We start from the raw sequence: 22,567 nt of genomic DNA on the forward strand, positions 1-22,567 counted from the left end.
ACTCTGGTTCTGGCAGGTCACACTTCCTCCTGTTCTTATAGCGCTCCTCTTCCATCTGCTGTACTTAGCACTAAGATGTGAATATTCCTGTTTGATTATTTTTGTACACTTTTAACACATCCTGGGGCAGCCTCCACCATGGTGAGTTGCCTGGCCACCCAGGTAGTCTCTGTAGGTAACAATTATTGTTTTTTGTTAGTATTTTGGTCACAAAGATATACAAGTTTTGAGGAATTTGTCCTTAAGCTTATTTTTAGCATAAGTTCTGTTCTTTTTAAGGAATATCTTTTGAAGATTGCATCATTTTTCAGGAATATGTACTTGTGTTATGGTAGGAATCCTGTACTTTGCATTTGGTGGATGCTGAATAATTGCTGACAGGTTATTTATAATTAATTAACTACATGACAAGAATTTTAAAAAGTGATTCTAAGGAATGACTGCTGCCAATGAACCCAATTACAAGAATTCTGCAAGATCATTTGACTTTTCTAGAATATAAAATCTCTAAAATTATTTTAACTTGCACGATTTGCTCATTACTATGCATTACTACTGTTTTAGAGAAATGCAAGCTAACTTTTCATTTTCAAGGACTGATGAATAATCATCCGTTAATTCTTGAAGCTGAATAACAGGAAACTGTACTTGTTTTTCAAACCATCTGGCAATTGTAAGAAGCTGCTGGTCACAAAATGCTTGCCCAATAAACTGCAGTCCTATTGGCAACCCTTGGCTGGAGAGGGCCATCGGGACATTCACTGCTGGCAATCCTGAGGAAAAGAAGTCCATTAGTTGATTATTTCTCCATCCAAGGAAGCAGAGACATTTTCCACCTTCCTTGTTGGGTATAATACAAGGTATAGTTCAAAAATATATAAAAACAATTTGGTGGTATACTTGAAAGTTCTCAGATGAAGAGGGACTGCTTCACCAAAGGATAAACGCATATGTAACAAGATATTGTCAAATTTGTTCCAAAGAAGCTGTACCAATTTGAACTCACATCAGCAAAATGAGTGCCTTTTTCTTATAGCCTCACTAACAGCATGTTGTTCAGCTTTTGAATTTTTGACAATTCATTTGATGATAGGTCAGGGCAGTTTCAATTCCAAGTTTGGGGCAGAAAGTTTAAGATCTTGAATATTTTGTTATGGCACAATATAAGAACATTGTCAAAAATGAATTGTGACAGGTCTAAAGGATAAAAGCAACTTGACTGGGTTCCTGTTAGTTAGATTTGGGACACTCTGATGAACATCAAAAACAATGACATTAATTGCTTATAATACTTGAAATTTTTTTGAAAAAGAAAAGTTGTTCTTTAGCAAAGAGTATTGGCTAACAAATGTAGAAGGAATGACAGAATAAGAAAAGTTAGCATTTTGTGATTTTCTGGGTAATAATTCAGGTAGAGATCATCAATAGATGCTAAAATTGGGTTTAAGCTTATTGGGGAATAAGACGTCCACATGGTCTAACCAATTGCTTATATTTGATAAAAAGAAAAATGTACTTTTACAAAGAAAGCATCTGGCAGTGACTTCCTTAACCAAGGGAGCACCTTAGTTTCTAACAGTGGAACAAACTGACATTAACTGTTTCCTGATGTGAAAAGTATGTAGTATTTCTGCCAAAAATGTTGCATTCAATCCAATCATGAGGAAGGAGATTATGGATGGGACATCCTACATGACAAGTAGTCTACACTCTTCAGAAAAGACAATGTCCCTTAAAACAAAAATTTTTAAAGGTGGGGAATTTCTTATCAGAAACTCTGCAGGCCACATTTTTTAAATACTAAGGAAAAGAACTGAAATATAACCCTATATCCTGCAAAGACACCTTTTTAAGAATGAAAGAAAAATAAGACATTCTTAGAAAGAAAACTAAGAGAATTAGTTGCCAGCAGACCTATCCTAAAAGAATGACTAAAGGAATTTCTTTAAACAAAAAGGATATGATGAAAGGAGGATCATTCACAGGAAACAAAAGTTTAGGTAAATATCATAGCCTCTTTCCTTATCCTTTTGGGTTTTCTACATTATGCTTGATGATGAAACAGAAAATTATATTACAGTCTGATATGGTTCTTAAAAAAAAAAAAAAAGAGGGGCCTCCCCGGTGGCGCAGCGGTTGAGCGCTGGGTTGCGAAGCTGCCCACGGCCTCCGCGGCGCCGGTTCGATCCCCGGCTGCTCCCGGCCACCGGAGGAGGGTCCCACATGGTGCGCAGGCCTCTCCTGCCGCCTGCTGCTCCCCTCAGCAGTGTACTTCGGTCCTTCTGCCTGCTCTGCTCCCCGCTCTGGCTCTGGTGAATTCTCTCACCCTCCCGCGCTTCTGACTGTACCCAGTGCATGTATAAAACAAACAAACAAACAAACAAACAAATAAATAAAACATGCCTTAATAAAAAAAAATTAAAAAAAAAAAACAAAACCTTGTGTTTAAAAAAAAAAAAAAAAAAAAAAAGAGAACTCCGGGGAAGTGTTCTAGATTTTAAAAAGAAACAAATGTAGTATATCAGGGTGAAAACAACTTACCAAAAACTTTCTGGGTACAATTGAGAAATTTAATTACAGTCCATATTTGTGTTATTATTGTATTAATGTTAATTTTCTTAGGTGTCATAATGGAATTGTGGATCTGTAGATTGTCTTCTTTCTTAGGAAGATTTATGCTAAGTTTTTTATTTTTTTATTTTTTATTTTTTTTTAAATTTATTTATGCATACAAGCACTGGGGTACAGGCCAGAGGTGTGGGAGGTTGAGAGGATTCACCAGAGACAGAGTGGGGACCAGAACAGGCAGACTGACTGAAATACACTGCTGAGGGGAGCAGCAGGCGAGACCAGAGAAGTCTGCTGTGTCCTGTGCATAGCTCCCTGGCTGGCAATCAAACTTGTGCTGCAGTGGCTGCAGATGGCTTCATAGGTTGTGTCTTAACCCCTTGTGTCACCAGGGAGGCCTTATGCTAAAGTTTTTAAAGGTGAAGTGTCATTATGCTGCAAACTTTCCTTCAAATTATTCAGCTAAAAACAAAGTTGTATGTGTGTCTGTGTAAAGAGAGGGAAAGGAGAAAGCAAATGCCAATAAGGTAAAAAGGGTATAATGCATCTGCATTATACTACCTTTTCAAATTTTCTGTAATAGTGGAAAATTTCAAAATAAAAGTTTAAAAGTATGCTATTAAGTGAACTGATTCTGAATGAGAGAGTGTGTGTGTAGTGAGTATAAGTACATTTGAGCCAATGCATGCTCATGTACACAACACATACACTCACTCACACATTCCTGAGCATTCCAGGACAAACTAGTGATTTTCAGAAACTATCTAGTTAGAACTAAGTTGAAGACCAGGTCTAAAAATTTTAAGAAATTCAGAATATTTTTGAGGGATCCTCACCTGCCATATTTACAGCCTGTGTGAAAATGTCATCCTGGGCACTTCGTGTTCTGTTGTCTTCTTTGATGAACTCCACGTATGGCACTGCCTCACGTAAAGTGGTGGGGGTGAGGAGGACATCCACTCCAGAGTTAAAGACATTCATAAAATCATTAGCAATGAGTCGTCTTACTTTCTGTGCTTTGACAAAATAATTCTCGTAATTTCTGTGGGGGAAAAAATGACATTGTAAAAGGGCTTCTTGTTATTTCTTTTTTTAAAAAAAAAATATTTATTTATGCACACAAGAACTGGGGTACAGGCCAGAGGTATGGGGGTGTGGTGTGGTGAGAGGATTCACCAGAGACAAAGTGGAGAACAGAACAGGTGGATTGACTGAAATACACTGCTGAGCGGAGCAGTGGGCGAGTCAGGAGAGGTCTGTTGCTCCATGAGGGTAGCTCCCTGGCTCGGGCTCGAACTCCTGCTGTAGTGCTGCGGATAGCTTCATAGGTTGCATCTCAACCCCTTGCATTACCAGGGAGGCCCTTCTTGTTATTTCTTTGAAGTAATTCCCATGCATAAGGCAGGTAAAGAATCACTGTATTTTTCAACTTTATGATCAGGCTCTGTTAATATTCCCAATGACACATTAAAACACATTTTATTGAACTGTGCTGTTACTCTAAAAATATGTGTATCTGGAATTTAATCAATCAGAATTTGCTACTAGATGTTATTCTGCATATATAATTACAAAATATTAGCACTTCCTGGGACATCATTAAGCCAGAACATTCATTTCTAGGTGAAGAAAAACAAGTGCATAGTAATTAAATGATCTCCCAAAGATTACAAAGACAGACAGTGGTAGAGGAAGGACTAGAGCTGAGTTCTCAGGAGACTCATTGCAATCCTCTTTCCAGTGTAATGTTTTATTTAATTTGTAGTATAATGATATCTAATTATTATAAGTATTCTGAAGTTTTGCAAAATTCTAACATGCCATCAGAATCAGATATTAGGAAACATTTTTCTAGGAAATAAAAAAAGGGGGAAGTATGCAGTGTTTGCAATTTTGTATTTTAGGGATAGGCATAGCCCAGGAATGGGAATGTGAAATTCAAGAAAGGATGCTTACTTTTCTAGAATACTTAAGGAGTGAGACAGACGTAGGAGTGATCCTAAGTCAATGAGGCAAAGGAAGGGATAAACACTCCTTAGTCCTCCTGAAGCTGTTAATGAATGCTGACAAAGTGCCAACCATTCCAAACTTCAGTTTCCTCACCTGAAAATATGGATATAACTCTAATCTTACAAAAGACCAAATACAAGGACATAAAAATATCAAACCATTTTTATCCTAAAAAATATTTCGAAATATATAAGATGTCCTTACTATCATTTGACCTGAACTTTATAAATGAACAATTCTTTTTTCTATTAAATTTCTTCCTACTTTAAATATGGCCCAGAAGTAGAACTTCTGCTTCTATCAATGATGGAACAATATGGATGGGATTTATCCGACCAATTAAACAACTGAAATGTAGACAAAACAAAACTATCATTTTCAGACATTTGACAACCTTCAGCATTCAGGAGAAGGGAGTTCTGAGTAAAGGGGTGCAAACAAGTGAAGCCTGTGACTTCCCTGAGGTAATGCCTGGGGGCAGTTTATGTGTCTTGGGGAGCTGTCATTACGTTAAAGACATAAGAGGTTGACGTTCAGGGGGCAAAGGTTTGTGGAGCAAAGGACTAGACAGAAGAAAGCAGCACAAAGAGAAAAATCAAAAGATCTGCAGAGAAACTCCTTGAGTTTTTGGTGAGTATGGCTAAGTGAGTACATCTGTGATGTGTAAGAAGAAACTCCCATCCTTGGGAAACTAGCTCATCCTTGTTATCTAAGACAAGCTAAACAGGAGTTACAGTAACTTATAATTCTTTCCTGGAGCAAACAGATACATAATGAAAGGGAAAACTAAGTCGATTCACTAAAGTTTTCAAGATACAGTAACGTAATTTTTTTTTTAAAAGATTTGTTTATGCATGCAAGAACTGGAGTACAGGCCAGAGGTGTGGGGGGTGAGAGGATTCACCAGAGACAGAGTGGGGAACAGAACAGGCATATCTACTGAAATACACTGCTGTGGGGAGCAGCGGGCAAGTCAGGAAAAGTCTGCTGTGCCATGTGGGTAATTCCCTGGCCGGTAAGTGAACTCACACTGCAGTGGCTGCAGATAGCTTCATAGGTTGCATCTTAATCCCTTGCACCATTCACCAAATTTTTCAAGATACACCAACGTAACTTCTTTCTAACAGCAATAAGCCAACATGACAGCAATACTCAGGAGCTACTTAACGAGTTTAAAATTCTTCAGGGCTTTCTACTTAGTTTGAACTTATAATGTTACTAGTTCATCAATATTTATTTGTTTTGGGGTAACAAGGAACCAAAAGTACCATAAACAATTGTTTAAGCAGGCCTTTTCTAATTTAAGTCATAAGGATTCTGTTGCTTTAGCAAATATCTCAACTAGTAAGACCTGACAGACATGCAGCTACTTTACTCTTGAGTTTTTAAGCATGGGAGAAATTCCTAATTATCTTACTCTTTCAATAAAAAAAAGTTTCCAGAGAGAATTCTCCCTCTCACCACATCATTGAACCCTTCTCGTCTGGTTGCAGCATACATGGCTTCAGTAGACACATCAATGTCACATCTGTGACCTCAAAACAAAAAAAAGAGATAAATATTATCTGAAAAGGAAATAAAGTTTTGGGTGAAAGCAGGCCTAGATTCACAATTGTGACCAACACTAAAATTCATGGAAATTGCCATTACTGATTCCTCTTTTTTATCTGCCTTGTGACTACTAACCAGGCAGGAATCAAGTAGAGGGAAGAAAATAACCAAGAAAGAAACTCCATTTGCTCACTTCCTCATTCACTCATTTGAATGTTCACTGAGCTTCTACGCTGGGCCAGGCACTGTATTAGACAGACTGATATACAAAGATAAGAAATGTCTCTTCAAGATAGTCACAGGCCAGAGAGGTAAAATGAACATAAGGAAATATTTATAACAATGTTAAGTATCGTATACTTACAAATTGATGAAGTAAATGATTCAACCATTATCATTATCTCATGGCTTTTTTTTTTTTTTGCCACTAATAAGTGAACATATCAACAGTTTGAGGCAAGTACCTTACAAATCCAAAGCAGAACTATCTTACCATATTCTAGTCCATCATATCTTGCCATATTCGATGCCACTTCTGATGTGCATAACACATGGTAGCAAACAATGGAATAACTGGTATGGGGCAGAGATACTTCAATTACTCTGGCCCCCTTAGACTCAAAGAGGTCAGCAGCTCGGGACCAAAGTGATTGTACTTCACTTGATAATTCTGGTACAAGATATTCCTTATTGGAAAAAGATACAGAAATTGGGACATGTGATTAGATGATTTTATAAAAATTTATACTCTTGGACCTTTGGTAGTAAGTGAGAAAATCTGATTAAAGTGCGTGTAGGTACTAGAAAGATTGAATCCATTTAAGAATGTTTATGGTACAACTACCATAGCACTAGGTGTTATTAGCTAGATATAACAATATTAAAGATTGATGATCAGGTTGGAAATCTTTATTTTTTTAAAGATTTGTTTTTATACAAGAATTGGGGTACAGGCCAGAGATGCAGGGGTGAGAGGATTCACCAGAGACAGAGTGGGAAACAGAACAGGCAGATGGACCGAGGTACACTGCTGAGGGGAGCAGTGGGTGAGACAGGAGAGGTCTGTCCCGCCATGTGGGTTTCTCCCTGGCTGGGCGAATCGAACTTGTGCTGCAGTGGCTGCAGATTGCTTCATAGGTTGCGTCTTAACGCCTGCGCCATCAGGGAGGCCCCAGGTTGGAAATTTTACAGCTGGTGGTGGGAAATCTTACACCCGCTAATTCAAGGTGTAGCGGCCAATGATGCTGCTGCTAAACATCTTGGAATGCATAGCACAGTTAGTATTTCAGAACAAAAACCATCCAAAGGATATTCAGCCTCTGTTATGCAAGGAATGGCTCTGGCTGTTATACCATTAGCAAGCTATGCATTAGCAAATAAGGCCCATCCGTCAAAAGGTGACTTGCCAGCTATTTTGAAAAAACTTTTATTAAAACAGTCATGCCCTTTCATTTTCCTAAGGTCTTTGGTTGTTTTCACACTACAGTGGCAGAGTGAAGTACTTATGACAAAGATTCTGTGGCCCACAAAGCTGAAAATATTTACTTTACAGAAAAAGTTTACAGAATCCTCCTTTTTTTTTTTTTAGTTTTTTTTTTTTTAAGATTTATTTATGTATTTATTTATACAAGCACTGGGTACAGTCAGAAGCGCGGGAGGGTGAGAGAATTCACCAGAGCCAGAGCGGGGAGCAGAGCAGGCAGAAGGACCGAAGTACACTGCTGAGGGGAGCAGCGGGCGGCAGGAGAGGTCTGCGCGCCATGTGGGACCCTCCTCTGGTGTCCGGGGAGCAGCCGGGGATCGAACCGGCGCTGCAGAGGCCGCGGGCAGCTTCGCAACCCAGCGCTCAACCACTGCGCCACCAGGGAGGCCCCAGAATCCTCCTTTAACATGATTCTTTAACATCATTATCTAATTTAATCCTCATCAACCTATGAGATCAGTTCTGATATGATTCCCATTTTACAGATGGGGAAACTAACTTTAGAGAGATTAAGTCATATGCTCAAGTCACACAGCTAATAAAAGTGAAAAAGTAAGTATCCAACCAGTTTGTTTCCCAAGTCTGTGCTCTGTTATCGGGAATGACAGTATTTTGTAAACAATGCAAGGAAAGAGTTACCTTTGGAATTCCTATACATAGTTTGCTCATATTTGTCAAATTGGGAAGAACAAATGGTTTAACAGGATCTTGTATTGTGGTAGAATCTTTGGGGTCATGCCCAGCCAGCATACCTATAAAGGGAAATACTTATGAGTAACACTATTTTACAGTGAAATTGTAATGTTTTGAAACTATATGAAATCATATAATACCCAGCACAATTGCTGCGTCATCCACACATCTGGTTAGGATTCCTGGCACATCCATTGAATTCACGAGAGGAATGAGACCATGACGAGAAACTAAGCCATAGCTTGGTTTTAAGCCAACAAGCCCACAATGGGCAGCTGGATTTCTGGTCGATCCTCCTGTATCTGATCCTAAAGCCCTGGGATTTAAAATGGAACTCTGTTTAGAAGAATGACATATCTCTAATTATATCTGAACTCTCCCTCTTAAAATGCATGTTTTTAAACTGTCTTTACCCCATTATATAGAAGTACATATGTTGTTTCAGAGAATTTATGAAGTATCGAAGAGTGTAGAGAGGCAGCAAGATATTCCACCACTCAGAGACATGATGTTAACATTCAGCATATTAACATCAAGTCTTTTTTTAAAAGTATTTTTCTTTCATAGTTGAGGTCAATCTGTATTCCTAAGTCTCCATTTCCTTTTTGCTTTCTGTGCTTTCACTATGTTGTTAAAATTATTGAAAATTTAAAGTGTGTATAATATTCTATCATATAAGTTGGTGATTCTCAATAATTTTAAGTGCATTCTCCTAATGATATATAAACAAACCTCATGCCTTCCTTTGATGTTACTTGTTATTTAAATCAAATTAATGGCAATTTTGCACGATGCTTTCACAAACTAAAAATATCCCTCCCAGAAATTTAGATACAACCTTTCCACTGAATCACATTTAAAGTAAGAATGTACTTTAAACATTTATGTTGTTTCCAACTAGGATTATAACTTATAAATAACTCTAATGAATAAATACCACTAAACATAATTCTTTGTGCATAAATATGGTATTTTAGGCTAGCTTCCAAGAAGCAGAGTTACTGGGTAAAAAATCAGCTCTAATTATAAGTTCTTAATCTATATTTATCAAATTATTTGTCAGAAAGATTATGCTAGTTTCTATTCCCAATAACAGTAAATCAGATTGTGTCCTAGTGTTTTGGTATCATCACTGAGGAGTAGCAGTTCTTAATACATGGTTCATTTGATAACCAAAAGCTTTGTTAATAATGTGCAGTTTTGAAAACTTTTTCACATTTATTTGTATTCACATAACCCAACTATGAAGGATGTGGGTTTTGGTTTTTTTTTTTTTGCTCCATTACCTATACAACATGTTTTTCTCATTAAAAACAAAAACTAACTCTAGGGTAACTCAAGGAAGTAAAATAAGGCAATCCAAAAGTACAAAGACTGCATAATTCCATGTATATGAGGTGCCCAGTGTGATCAGATTCACATAGACAGAAAGTAGAAGAGTGGCCGCCACAGGTTGGGGAGCAGATGAATGGGAGACTGTTGTTAGTGGGTACAGTTCAATTTGCAAAAGAAACATTCTGGAGATGGATGGCACAATATGTATATGTACTAAATGCTGCTGAACTCTACACTTAAAAATTGTTAAGATGGTAAATTTCATTCTCTATATAAAATTTTTTAATTAAAAATTAAGAAAAATTTAAACTGGTTTAGAAAAATGGGTTTTCTGATTAGAAAAGTGTACATATCTACTGCAAAAGTTAAAATAATATAACTCAATATATATACATCATATTTATAAACATCAAGAGAAGTTTCTTACAATCACAGCCCCCTTAATAGCCCTGTTGTCATTTTGATAGACATTCATCCAGATACTTTTCATTCAACTACTAACATGTATACAATATGTAATAATTACTTCTAATAGAAATAAGGTCATACTATACATACTGTTGTGCAACTTGCTTTCCATTTAACAATGTATCTTGGATATCTTTCCATGTCATTATATAATGCTCTAGCTCATTCTTTTTAGTGGTTGCATAGTACTCCAAGAATCTTCCTGTTTTTAAAAACTATTATAAAAGAAATAAATCAAAAGGGGGGAAAAAACAAAGCAGAACACTTGAAAGTTTGGGGGCCCATTCAATCTGGAGTTACTCTGGGTCTGTGCTACACTTGACCAGAGTGCAGCTTTAGACAGAACAAGGCTCCTAACAGTCACATGGCCCTTATGCTCTATTTTTTATTCTAGGAGTAAATGCAAATTAGATTGCCTTTCTTACCCAGTCCATTTGAGCTACAAAATCAGATTACTGCTTTCACAATTTCTAAAAAGATACATTTTCTTATTAGGATTCACTGACGGCAGTGTAAAAGTAAAACTTACATTTCCATAGGAAATGTGTCAAAATGCCATCTTCTCAAAGCACATTCAGAAAGATGAACATTAAGTGGGGTAAAGAGGATAGAAAAAAAAGCATCTAATCTTGTAGTACTAACTTGTCAGAAATCTCATTAATATTAATGCAGTGCTATAAAATTCCACAGAGATAAAATGAAATGGCTTCACTTGTTAACAAGATTTCAGGGAAACTAAAAAAAATCTGTAGAATCTAAATCTCCATAGCTCTAAAAAAATATAAATAATTTATTGGTTGCAATGCCTGTGAAGAGCTTAATTTCAGAGGATAATTAGGAAAGAGAACAGAGATATAATGCTACTAAAGTAATACATTCAGTTTGGTCAAATTGAGATGGATAAAATAAATATAAGAGTGATACTAATTTATTATCCTTCAGGTGGTTAAGAAATGGAATTTAAGACATAGAAGGATCAAAGGAGTTTTCGCAAATACAAAGATGAGAGCTGCATAAGTCAGCAACCTACAAACTTGAAAAACTTTATTGACTTTTTTTAGTATATGAAAATACTTTTAAATATCCCATTGATATATACTAGGGGAATTTTTTTCTTTTTTTTTTTGGACAAATGTCAGAGTTAGCTATAAGTTAAATTATAACTAGCAAAAATTTAGCTTAGCAGCATTCAACTGAAGCCATGGTATTTAGTCCCTAAATATTTATATTATCAGTGGGTAGACACCCAAATATTTAAAAAATGAAATTCAATGAAGTCTATGCAAACTGGTATATTTTGCAGGATTCATAAAATCAGGTTTTTAAGAGACCAGTTACTATAGAGAAAGAGTTTACATGTTACCTGAGCTTAAAGGTAAATGTAAAAAATAGACTTGTATACTGTATAATGGAGGATATCAGGTACAATTTTGATATATCATTAAGGACAAATAGCTCACTATAAAGAAATAAACACACACAGGGATGGACTATTGTTGCATTTTGCATAGCTTATGATTGTTTGTACCTGTTGGATTTTAAAGCGCAGACAGAAAAAAGGCATCTTACGCAAAGCATGTGAACGCTGACACTGCCGCTGCACTCCCTCCTGAGCTTCCTCCAGTTATAACCCAATTTGAATCCTCATTCTCAGCCTGGGGTTTCTGTTTTCTCTTTTCCTTATATTGTTTTGAATAACTCCAGGGGTTTTTAACCGGTCCAAATATGCCATCTGTGCTTCCAGATCTGATGTGAAGAAATAAAGCAAGAGACCTTAGCAAAACTTTCATTTTATATTAAATCTTCATCTCTGGATTATATTATTTGCTTATGATACCCTACAGTACATTGTAACTTGACATGGAAACGGTAAGATGTCTGTTTAGATGTAGCTCTCACTTATAAGCAGCTGAAGAATGGGAATTAAGTGCATTTGTGGTAGAAGTGGAGAAAACTGGTGTGTTAAGAAAATTTTTATCCCAGTTGTTCATCCAATTTAGTGTAAGATGACTTCCCTGTAAAGTAAGGTCTTCCAGTTAAACAGTGTCACAAATATTCAGTTAACAAGTCTCTAGAAGAAATTCCTCTATTAACCAGTAATTTTAAGAAAAGCATTAAGATGGGATGCTAATAACTTATTTTTTAAATTTTGAAATAATTTCAATCTTACAGATAAATTGCAAAAATAAAAGTCATATGGAAAATTTCTACCTTTTACCTATTAACATTTAATCCCATTTATTTTATCGTTTGTGTACTCTGTGTGTATACACATTTTTTCCTGAACCACAGAACGGTAAATTACATACATCATAACCCTTTACTCCTAAATATTCTAGTATGTATGCAAAATGCATTTCCTAAGACTAAGGGAATATTCTCTTATATAATCATAGAAGTTATCAATCTCAGTAAATTTCACATCAATACAATGCTTCATTGAGCATAATCCAATTTTGTCATCTGATCAAATAATGTCCTTTATAGCATTTTACCTCATTTCAGAATAAAGCGTCAAGTCTAGAGTCTGGGATTGGATTTAGTCATCACTGGCTGTTTAGTCTTTTTTAAAAATAGTTTTTACTTTTTATTATTAAGTCATTCCCCAGTCAATGGATATTGAGTTATTTCCAATATTTGTCTAATTATGAATAAAACCTCAATAAATCTGTACTGAAAGGCCAGTGCTTTTGTGTAAATATAGGCCTTCATCTCTCATCATGCCTAGGGAGTTTTGGGCTTTGAGAAGTGTCACTACTGGAGAGCACATGGACGATCCTGCCCTCCCCCTGTACTTTGCCTTATGTGTCTCCTCCATCTGGATGTTCCTAAGTTATGTATCCTTTAATAATAAATGGCAATTCAGTGGATGGAAAAAAAGGACCAAAGTGAAAAATAAGTGACTTAATAACCTAACTTTACTCAGAATAGAAATCAAAATATGCTAAGAGACTTGAAGCCTGTATACATAACTCTTTCAACTCAGTGTGAAGACAAATAAACCAATTTAAAAAACTGACAAAAGATTTGGATAAATCACCAAGGAAGGTATACAGATAGCAAAATAAAAACATAATGTTTAACCTCACTGTGGCAAATGAAGCCACAATGAGATATGACAATCTATATATTGGACAGCAGAACACAATCTGACAGTGCATTCCTCAAGAAATCACCTTACCACTATTAGGTACATACATTTAGTGAAATTAATGGCACAAATGGAAGAATTACAAGAGAAGAAAATTTCAATTTTACTCACCCCATAGCAAACTCATCTAAATTTGTTTTTCCCATTAGTAGAGCTCCCTGATCCAACAACTTCTGAACTACTGTAGCATTATAAGGTGGTACATAACCTGAAAAAAATACAGATACTTTATTATAGGAGAGAAAATTGTGAACATGTAATAAACAAGATTTTTAAATATAATTAAGTGACAGACATGTGTTAATCACTCCTAATTTGAGCAGCAGGCTGTACTTCCAAAAGTTAGTTAAATATTTCTGTTAATTGCTATGCTTCCAAAGGCAGTCTATAGATTCACCATTTTTATAATCTAAAAACAATATTACCAAACATTGAATGACAGTCAGACATGGACCCAATTTATTTGAAACAAACAGCAAAGCTCACTCTATTTGACTTTTTCTTCACAAATGATACTATAGCACATGGTGATTTTTATCTACTTCCAGGCAGAACAGGTCTTTATTCTCAATTAAAATTTCCTCTATCTGGAATGGTGTCTATTCCAAAACAAGGAATAACAGAGGAACCTGGGAAATATTCCTCACAGAATATTTCTCTTTAGTGTATGTGCACTCTGGGTAACTTTTTTTTCAATTCCTTTTCCTCCTGGGATCCAATGTCTTGATAAACATGATTCCTTTTTTTTTTTTTTTTTTTTTTTTTTAGAGGCATGTTTTTCTTTATTTATTTGTTTGCTTTGTTTATACATGCACTGGGTACAGTCAGAAGCGCGGGAGGGTGAGAGAATTCACCAGAGCCAGAGCGGGGAGCAGAGCAGGCAGAAGGACCGAAGTACACTGCTGAGGGGAGCAGTGGGCGGCAGGAGAGGTCTGCGCGCCATGTGGGACCCTCCTCTGGTGGCTGGGGAGCAGCTGGGGATCAAACCGGCGTCACAGAGGCCACAGGCAGCTTCGCAACCCAGCGCTCAACCGCTGCGCCATCCGGGAGGCCCTAAACATGATTCCTTTTGACCTACTAAACTGTAAAGAACAAAACTATGTCTCATTATACTCAGGTAAGTATAGAAATCTAAGAGATGGAAGAGTTTGGAAATAAAATAACTAGTAGACGCTAGTGAATCCTTACACTATCCTTAAGAGAGCGGGAATCAGAGTCACTTATTCCCATGTTAATAATGAGTGGGAGTGAGAGGTCACGTAGTGTGTTTGTGGTGATCAGTCATTGAATCTTCTAAATAGGAATGCTATACTTCCTAAACAGAATACGTCTATTAAACTGGGTTACCACTAAAGAACACGTTTTGTATTCTGAAAGAGCAAATAGTAAAAAAGCAATATTCCACCCTTAAGTATTTCCTTTCCAGATATGAGTCTGAGAATATCTTGAAGCTTTAGTATTCTTATCTTTCATTTAAACTAAAAAATAACTTTTTATAAAATTGTTAGTGCTCTGATTAAAATTTACCTTTCAGCATATTTGATGCACATGTTGTCTCAATGCCAGAAGTGCTAAAGTTGTCTTTTACTGCAATAGGAATTCCATCTAAATCTCCAAGAGAGTGACCTATGTTAAGCCAAAAGAATAGGATATATATATATGTATGATTAACAATACGGACACATTAATATTAGTTATTATAATGAACACTAGTTTTTGGTAAAAATAATTTCTTCAGAAATCAAAGTTATGTTAGAAATTGGATGTTATAAAGCTTCACCTTATCCATTCGCCTCATTTTTATTATACTTTATGCAAGTGCTTAAATAAGAGTATGTAATATGTTAAAAGCGTCACTTGCCAAATGGAGACTGCTACATTCAATTAAACTCTTTCTCTAGGGATATAACAAGTACAATTCAAAGTAATTTACCTTTCTTATATCTCTTCTCTGATTCTTCAGCTTGCTTTAAGGCCACTTCTTCTGATACAGAAATGTAAGCATTTAGAAACTTGGTTTTCTTGATAAGGGAGAGACATTTTTGACAGAGCTCAGTTGGAGTAATTTGGCCTTGTTTCAGTGCCGCAGAAACCTATAGCATATACAATTCAAAAACCCTTTACTGAGACTGTAACAGTTTCAAATATTATATTGAAGGGCAGGCAGAGTGGTTAAGAACAAAATTGTGAATTAAGGCTTGGCTTAAAACCAAGAGAGCCTATCAAGCCCCATTTACACAGTGTAGTGAATGAAGGTAACACTCTGAACAGCCAGAGGATGGGTTGGAGGACACAGCACTCATTGCCCTTGCTGTGTAGCTTTCTGTTTCTAAGTCACAACTGACCAAACAATGACATAGGTAAGTCATCTTGTCGAGGAGCAGCAGAGGCCCAGCATGGGTGGAGCATACGTCAGGGTAGATAAGTGAGTAGCTTAGCTGCATCACAGGCAGTACTGAGTGGGGAAAAAAGAGAAATGAACTAGAAGGGGACTTTAATACTCTAAATAAGGTCTTTATATCTATTGTAGAATTAAGCAAGAGCCAGTACAAACTGAGAGAAATGTTTATAAACTGAATTCAAAAGGAAATAAAAAAAAAATCTTTGAAATTCCATCTTTGATGCATTAGGAAAGTTTAGTAAGGAAAGCACTAAAATAATCTGTGCCACAAGTGACCAGAACCAGTAAGTTAACAGTAGGTGAAGCCTGAGAAGTGAGGACTATTTCATACTTCTTATAGGAAATAACAATAATAAATACTAATCAGATAAAAGGAATGAATAATACTAAGTCAAAGATGACATCAAAGTTTAAAAGATTACATGAAAAGAGACTTGGATAGGATGGGAATTCAGAGGCAAGGGGTTGGGGGGAAGAGTAATATTTGAGTATTTGCCAAGAGCCATGCACTGTTGCTATTATTTCATTCAATCCTTCAAACAGCTACATAAGTTAGATATCATTAACTTCATTTTCCAGAAACTGAAGCTCAAACAGGTTAAGTGATTTGTCCAAAGAGACATAGAGTAAAGGGTTAGGGTTAGCTTCTTAACACAAGCTCGTTCACCATTTCTCTCTGTGCTAGTAGAAACTTAGTTTGTCCTCTATATTGACTGTATTTGCATGTGTCCCATATCTATCAAGCTACAGGAGTGTGTAGGTCAGGGGAAAATCTGCAAATGATCTGCTCTTAACTGTTCAATAAATCACCAGAGCAGTGGTATTCTTAGGGCTGAGGTTTCCAAACAAGAAAAGCAATGGGAAAAGGCCAGTGAGAGGACCCCTTAAATGCTGACGGACAAGAGGAAGAAAAGACTATCACCGGGGAGCTGAGGAAGTGACTAAGGGATTGGAGGGGCCGTTAGGTTTGACTTAAAGGAGGTAATGTAGTAACAAGACCAGATATTTATGCTGAATGTTTTGTATGAAATGTAAACTCTAGGGCCTCCCTGGTAGCGCAAGGGGTTACGTCTCAGCACTATGAAGCAATCCACAGCTACTGCAGTGCGAGTTCAATCCCTGGCCAGGGAGCTGACCCACATGGCGCAGCAGACCTCTCCTGTCTCTTCCGCTGCTCCCCTCAGCAGTGTATTTCAGTAGATCTGCCTGTTCTGCTCCCCACTCTGTATCTGTGAATCCTCTCACCACCCACCCCACACCTCTGGCCTACACCCAGCTCTTGTATGCTTAAATAAATAAGTCTTTAAAAAAAAAAAACAAAGAAATGTAAACTCTAGAAGAAAGGAATTAGAGAGAAACAAGAGAGCAGTATATATTAACATTGTCAATAGGAGTGAGATGAAAGAAGGCTGAGTGTAAGAGAGTAGGAACTAGCAAAAACCCGAAGCTAGAGAGACACAGCAATTATAGGCAGACCTATCCCACGGCAGAGTTGCAATAATAAGGAATAGTATGTCTGCCACTCTCTCCTTTGCCTCCTCTACAGTCCCCTAATGCCTACTATCTGCTGCTTGCTTTCTGACTTGCCAATTGGTAAGAGAATAAGAGCTTGCAACTCTTGGGAGTTACTATAGTGATTAGAGGGCAAGAAACAAGACCACTTAGGAATTCACATTTTAAATGGTTCTGATCTTTGTTAGGATCATTTTTAGGAAATTCAGATTGGAGAAGGGAATTGGAGAAGGGAAATGAAAACAAAAATGCTAATCTAACTTTAATTAAAAGTTAAATCTAACTTTAATTAGCATGATAGAAAATGATCCTGAGCACAGCACCTAGAGAACCTAGGCTCCTTACCCACAAAATGGTGAGATAAAATTGTGTTTTTCCTTCACATTGTGTTGTCAAAAAGTTTATATTAATTTGTTATGCAGCAATAGAAACATACTTTTTCTTAGAAAAATTAGGAAATCTTTCTCAGTATTCACTCTTCCTGGAAATCAGGAGAACAGAAAACTGTAGATTCATATAATTTAGCAATATTGTCCCTATAACAAAATGAGTGTTAATAATGCACTTAGTTCTGGGCATATCCTAGATGCTTTATAATTCATTTAATTTTTACCTTCACACTGAGGGGCTAATATTATTTCTACTTTCCAGGTAAATTACTGAAGATCCTGCATGAAGTCACATCTAATCTTGTTTTCAAAACTCATACTCTGCACACAGGAACTGGGTATAGGCCAGAGGTGCAAAGGGTGAGAGGATTCACCAGAGACAGAGTGGGGAGCAGAACAGGCAGATCCACTGAAATACACTGCTGAGGGGAGCAGCAGGCAAGACGGAGAGGTCTGCTGTGCCATGTGGGTCAGCTCCCTGGCTGGGGATCGAACTCATGCTGCAGAGGCTGCAGATAGCTTCACAGTGCTGTGCTTAGGCCCTTGCGCCACCAGGGAGGCCCCTACAAAACTCATACTCTGGACTACTATATTCTTTCTCTATGCAAGGTGTTAGAGTGTTTACTCTTCTGTAACACAGTGGAGAAGGTTTTATTATCTTTACAGATAGCATCCTAGTCCATTTAGGAAAAAAAAAATTTTTAAAGTCATGCTAAATGCTGAAAGAGCTCTTGAGGGCTAAGTGTCCAGTTGAATGGCACCCATTTTCTCTCTAACACACCCTCATTTAACATTCATGCTTTTGTCTCCACTGTTTCAAGAAATTGTATTATCAAGGCCACCAGCAATCTCCACATTCTAAATCCAGTAGTCACCACTAAGTTCTCACCTTACAGTGCTTCTCAGCAGCATTCGACATAAGAGATAACTCTCCTTGAAGTATTTCTCCTTCACTAGCACACACATCCTCCTGGGTTTCCTGTTGCTCGACAGGCCATTTCTTCAGATCTCTTTTTGCTGACTCTGCTTCCTATTGCTGACCACTACATGTTGAAGTTTTAGGTCCTCTTCTGCTTTTACACTCGACTTTCCAGGTGATCTTATCTGACCTATAGCTTGTCTTCCATACCCTGATGAACATATCCCCTTTATCTAGTCCCTTTCTTGATCTCCAAATTCATCTCTCTCTGCCTAACTGACAGACATGATGGCAGCATGATCCAGAAGGCATCTCAAAATTAATATATCCAAAAGATAACTCTTAATAACCTTTTCCTCCCAAATATTCCTTGTAGAGTTATTCCCATCTTGATAAATGTTACCATCTCCCAAATGCCCAAAGCAAAAACTTAAGTATCCCCTTCATAAGATTTTGGGGGACCAGGAACCACCAAATAATGATTTGCATATAATAAGCATTAATAAATATTGGCTAAAGGAGTGATAAGTGAAAATCATTTCATCAGACAACCTCCTTTGCACCCTTGGGTAGCTCCTCTAAATGTTTTTCCCCTTGGTTGTAAAAGTTATTCCTCACAATGGCTCACTCAACAACACCTGGAAGGGGTGGCCCAAAAAGGTGGTGCTAAAGGGGGAAAAAAATCCATATTTTTTACATTGTTTTATTTTTAAAACTTTTTTTTTTAAAGAACAAATTGATTCTTAACTGATGGTAAAAGCCAGATGCAATTTCAGATGGTAAAACAACAATATATTTTGGGAAAGAATTATGTATTATTTAAAGTTTGTAGCTTTAAAGTCCTTCTAATTTTCAGCTTTCTAAAGGCTATCAGGCTGGGGAAAAAAACATCTCAGGTGAAGATACAAAAGAAACACAGAGGGCAGTGTAGGTCATCAACACCTTATCAGCAGAACTACCTGGAGTTCTAGTTAAACCATACAGATCCTCCTTGACTGATGGGGTTATAGCCGGATAAATACCATAGTAAAGTGTTGAAAATCTCAGTAATTTACTGGTTACCATGATGAAAGTGAAAAACAGAGGATTGTACAGATTCTCAGCATTAACATACACAGCAGAAAAAAGAGGAAAGCAACCTGAGACTGAAGGATGCTTGAAAAATTGAACTAAAATTAATTGGGTGATTGGGATACTACTGCAACAGGGTCATCAGACCTTCTGATGAGTCATGTAATCAGCTGATAGGTCTTTTTACCCTCAGTTGTGTGGTGGACTGGGAGATCCGCCCACTGCCCAAAAGTGCCTTCCCAGCATCATAATATCTTACCACATATTACTAGCTGAGGAAAAGAGCAAAATTCAAAGTACGGTATCCACTGAATGTATATTTTCACACTATCATAAAGTGGAAAAATCATAAGTCAAACTACTCTTTTTACTAAAGTAAAAAGAGGACCATCTGTATAATGTGGGCATTACAACACATCTGCCTGAGTGAGACACAACTGTAGTTTTAACGAAGACCTAATGTGATTTCGATAGCAGTGGGCCTGCAGTCAGTCTCCAGCTTGAGAGACTGGGCCAGAAAACAAGGAGACCTGAATTACAGCCATAACAGCAGGGATAAAGTGAGAATAGGTTGTAGACATAATTTCAAGAGATAACAGGGCAAGACAGTTATTGGATATGACAGATGAAGAAGAATCTAAGGACAACTAGGATAACGGCAGTACCATTTAAAAGAGAATATTAAGAATTAATTCAGAAATCAGGTTTTTTTTTTTTTAATATGGAAGTTTAAAAAGAGGTGGTCCTTTCGTTAAATTGAGTTTGAGATACTTAAGAGACTTTTGGAAGAGATGTCCAGAAGGTCCAGAAGGTAGTTTGTAAATATAGCCTAGAGTTCAAAAATGATGACCAAGAAATGACACGGGTATCATAGAGGACGCCTAGAGAATGAATATATCAAGGAGTGTATGGTGAGAAAGAAGAGTCAATAAATTTTTAGCATTTTGCAAAGTACAGATTTGCCCAGCCCCTTCGCGAGAACTACATCAGGTGAGTGTCAAGGATTCAACAAATACTTGAAAAGACCTGCATAGCCCTAGCTGAGATGATCCGGGGCCTGACCCAAACTTGAGCAAACGTTTAATTGAGGAAGTCAGTATATATATATAATTCCGCCCCACAGCTCCACGGCACAGAAATCTCCCTTGCAGAGGGGCTAACTCCAAAACAGATGAATACAGTATCGCCTAAGTACCCAAAGGTCGGCATCTCCCACCAGGTGACCAAGGTCCATGGTCAGGCCCGGAGTCTCCATGCCTATGGACTCATGGAATCTTTTCGACCTCCCTAGGCCCTCATCAGCCAATTCCACTCACTTCTCGGAGGGTCCGGCCCAGCATGGTCTTCTTGCCCACCCTGCCACTGCAGCAACCAGGTGACGAGGGCGGTAAAAGGTCAGCCGCCTCCAGCAGTATTACATGGGCGCAGCCATCTTTAATCGTCACTGAACCTTTCAGTACCGAGTGCTTCGATTGGTCAAATTGCAGCCGGATGAAATGATCCTTGCACGTGATTGGCTGTTGTCTCAAAGCCACTCCCACGGCGCAGGAGCGCTGGGAGCAAGGAGACACCTGGCTGGGGTCGCGGCGCAAGTTGGGAACTTTCTGGTTTTCTGTGGCTCCCGGGTCGCGAGCCGAGTCTGCTTGTCACGCCGAAGGCTCTAAGGACAGGACTGGGTTTTAGGGTGTTTGTTTCGTGTTTGTTTTTTTAAAGGGGAGGTGGTAGTGTAAGGGAAGAGGAGCATGGACAAAATACAGAGTGCGACCTTAATTGAAGCATTTCAGATGCGAAGAGCAGAATAATTCCATGATCTTACTCCTCTAATGCGCCATTAAGTTAACTTAATTTTTGAGTTCTCAGCTTTGAAACTAGCCAGTGTGTTTGACAGAACTTAACTGGATTCAAGGGTGCAGGGATTCCAGGTGCATTTTCAATTGGGCACTCAATTGAACCACTGTTTAAGATGGAATTTCTGAAAACCTGTGTGCTTAGAAGAAATGCATGTACCGCGGTTTGCTTCTGGAGAAGCCAGGTTGCACAAAAGCCTTCCGTTAGAAAGATAAGTACTACTTCTCCAAAGAGCACTGTCATGCCCGCGTGGGTGATAGATAAATATGGGAAGAATGAAGTGCTTCGATTTACTCAGAACATGATGCTACCTATCATACACTTTCCAAATGAAGTCATTATCAAAGTTCATGCTGCGAGTGTAAATCCCATAGATGTTAATATGAGAAGTAAGTTTCCAAAGACCTTTTTTGTTACTTTTTAAAAAGTTCTTAAGAGAATTTAATCAGGGATCATTTTTAAAAGATAAGTTATTTGATTATACTTTTTAAAATTAATATAGATGAATTATTTAAGCTTTTGGCGGTGTTGGTAGATAATTATTTCCAAAATGCTTGAAATTGCAATGTCTGTGGTATAATCTCTTACACAATGTAAGTTTGAGTTGTTTACTTCTTTAAAAGTTAATTGAGATGAGAGTTGTGTCTACAATAACTTTCTGGTGTTCTCACCTGGGAACTTTGTGCTATTCCTGCAGTCCGTCACAGGTTTTAAAGGTTTAGTTATGTTTTCACATCAGTTCAGAATTCGCATTTTTTTTTTTTTATAGAGGCATGTTTTATTTGTTTGTTTGTTTGCTTGCTTATTTTGTTTTATACATGCACTGGGTACAGTCAGAAGCGCGGGAGGGTGAGAGAATTCACCAGAGCCAGAGCGGGGAGCAGAGCAGGCAGAAGGACCGGAGTACACTGCTGAGGGGAGCAGCGGGCGGCAGGAGAGGTCTGCGCGCCATGTGGGACCCTCCTCTGGTGGCCGGGGAGCAGCCGGGGATCGAACCGGCGCCGCAGAGGCCGTGGGCAGCTTCACAACCCAGCGCTCAACCGCTGCGCCACCGGGGAGGCCCCAGAATTCGCATTTTTATAATTACTTGTCTTTCCTCTCCCACTCCTTAGTTTCCTTTACTGGCACAGTGGACAAAGCAGAATAGAAAGCCAGGATATAAACACAG

The 22,567-nt window shown here is 37.8% G+C and overlaps 2 protein-coding genes across 2 annotated transcripts in view; one reads left to right on the forward strand and one right to left on the reverse strand.

Annotated features, from left to right (window-relative positions):
• Positions 1 to 552: 552 nt before the first annotated feature.
• QRSL1 (glutaminyl-tRNA amidotransferase subunit QRSL1) lies at positions 553 to 20,891 on the reverse strand (the record flags this gene model as incomplete). The annotated part of the gene is made up of 11 exons (XM_084228407.1): positions 553 to 773; positions 3,405 to 3,610; positions 5,996 to 6,113; positions 6,623 to 6,815; positions 8,252 to 8,364; positions 8,446 to 8,621; positions 11,678 to 11,854; positions 13,371 to 13,467; positions 14,787 to 14,885; positions 15,193 to 15,352; positions 20,868 to 20,891. The coding sequence occupies 11 exons, from the start codon at positions 20,889 to 20,891 to the stop codon at positions 553 to 555; spliced, it is 1,584 nt and encodes a 527-aa protein (XP_084084533.1).
• Positions 20,892 to 21,335: 444 nt separating this feature from the next.
• The window catches only part of RTN4IP1 (reticulon 4 interacting protein 1), a gene marked incomplete at its 3' end in the record, with an annotated part of 39,328 nt that continues 38,096 nt past the window's right edge, over positions 21,336 to 22,567 (forward strand). The window contains exon 1 of the mRNA XM_084229079.1: positions 21,336 to 21,788. Coding sequence (XP_084085205.1) covers positions 21,515 to 21,788 — 274 coding nt within the window. The 5' untranslated portion in view covers positions 21,336 to 21,514. The remainder of the gene's footprint in view (positions 21,789 to 22,567) is intronic.

The sequence above is a fragment of the Talpa europaea genome, assembly GCF_964194135.1.
Source record: "Talpa europaea genome assembly, chromosome: 2".
NCBI classification, from domain to species: Eukaryota; Metazoa; Chordata; class Mammalia; order Eulipotyphla; family Talpidae; genus Talpa; species Talpa europaea.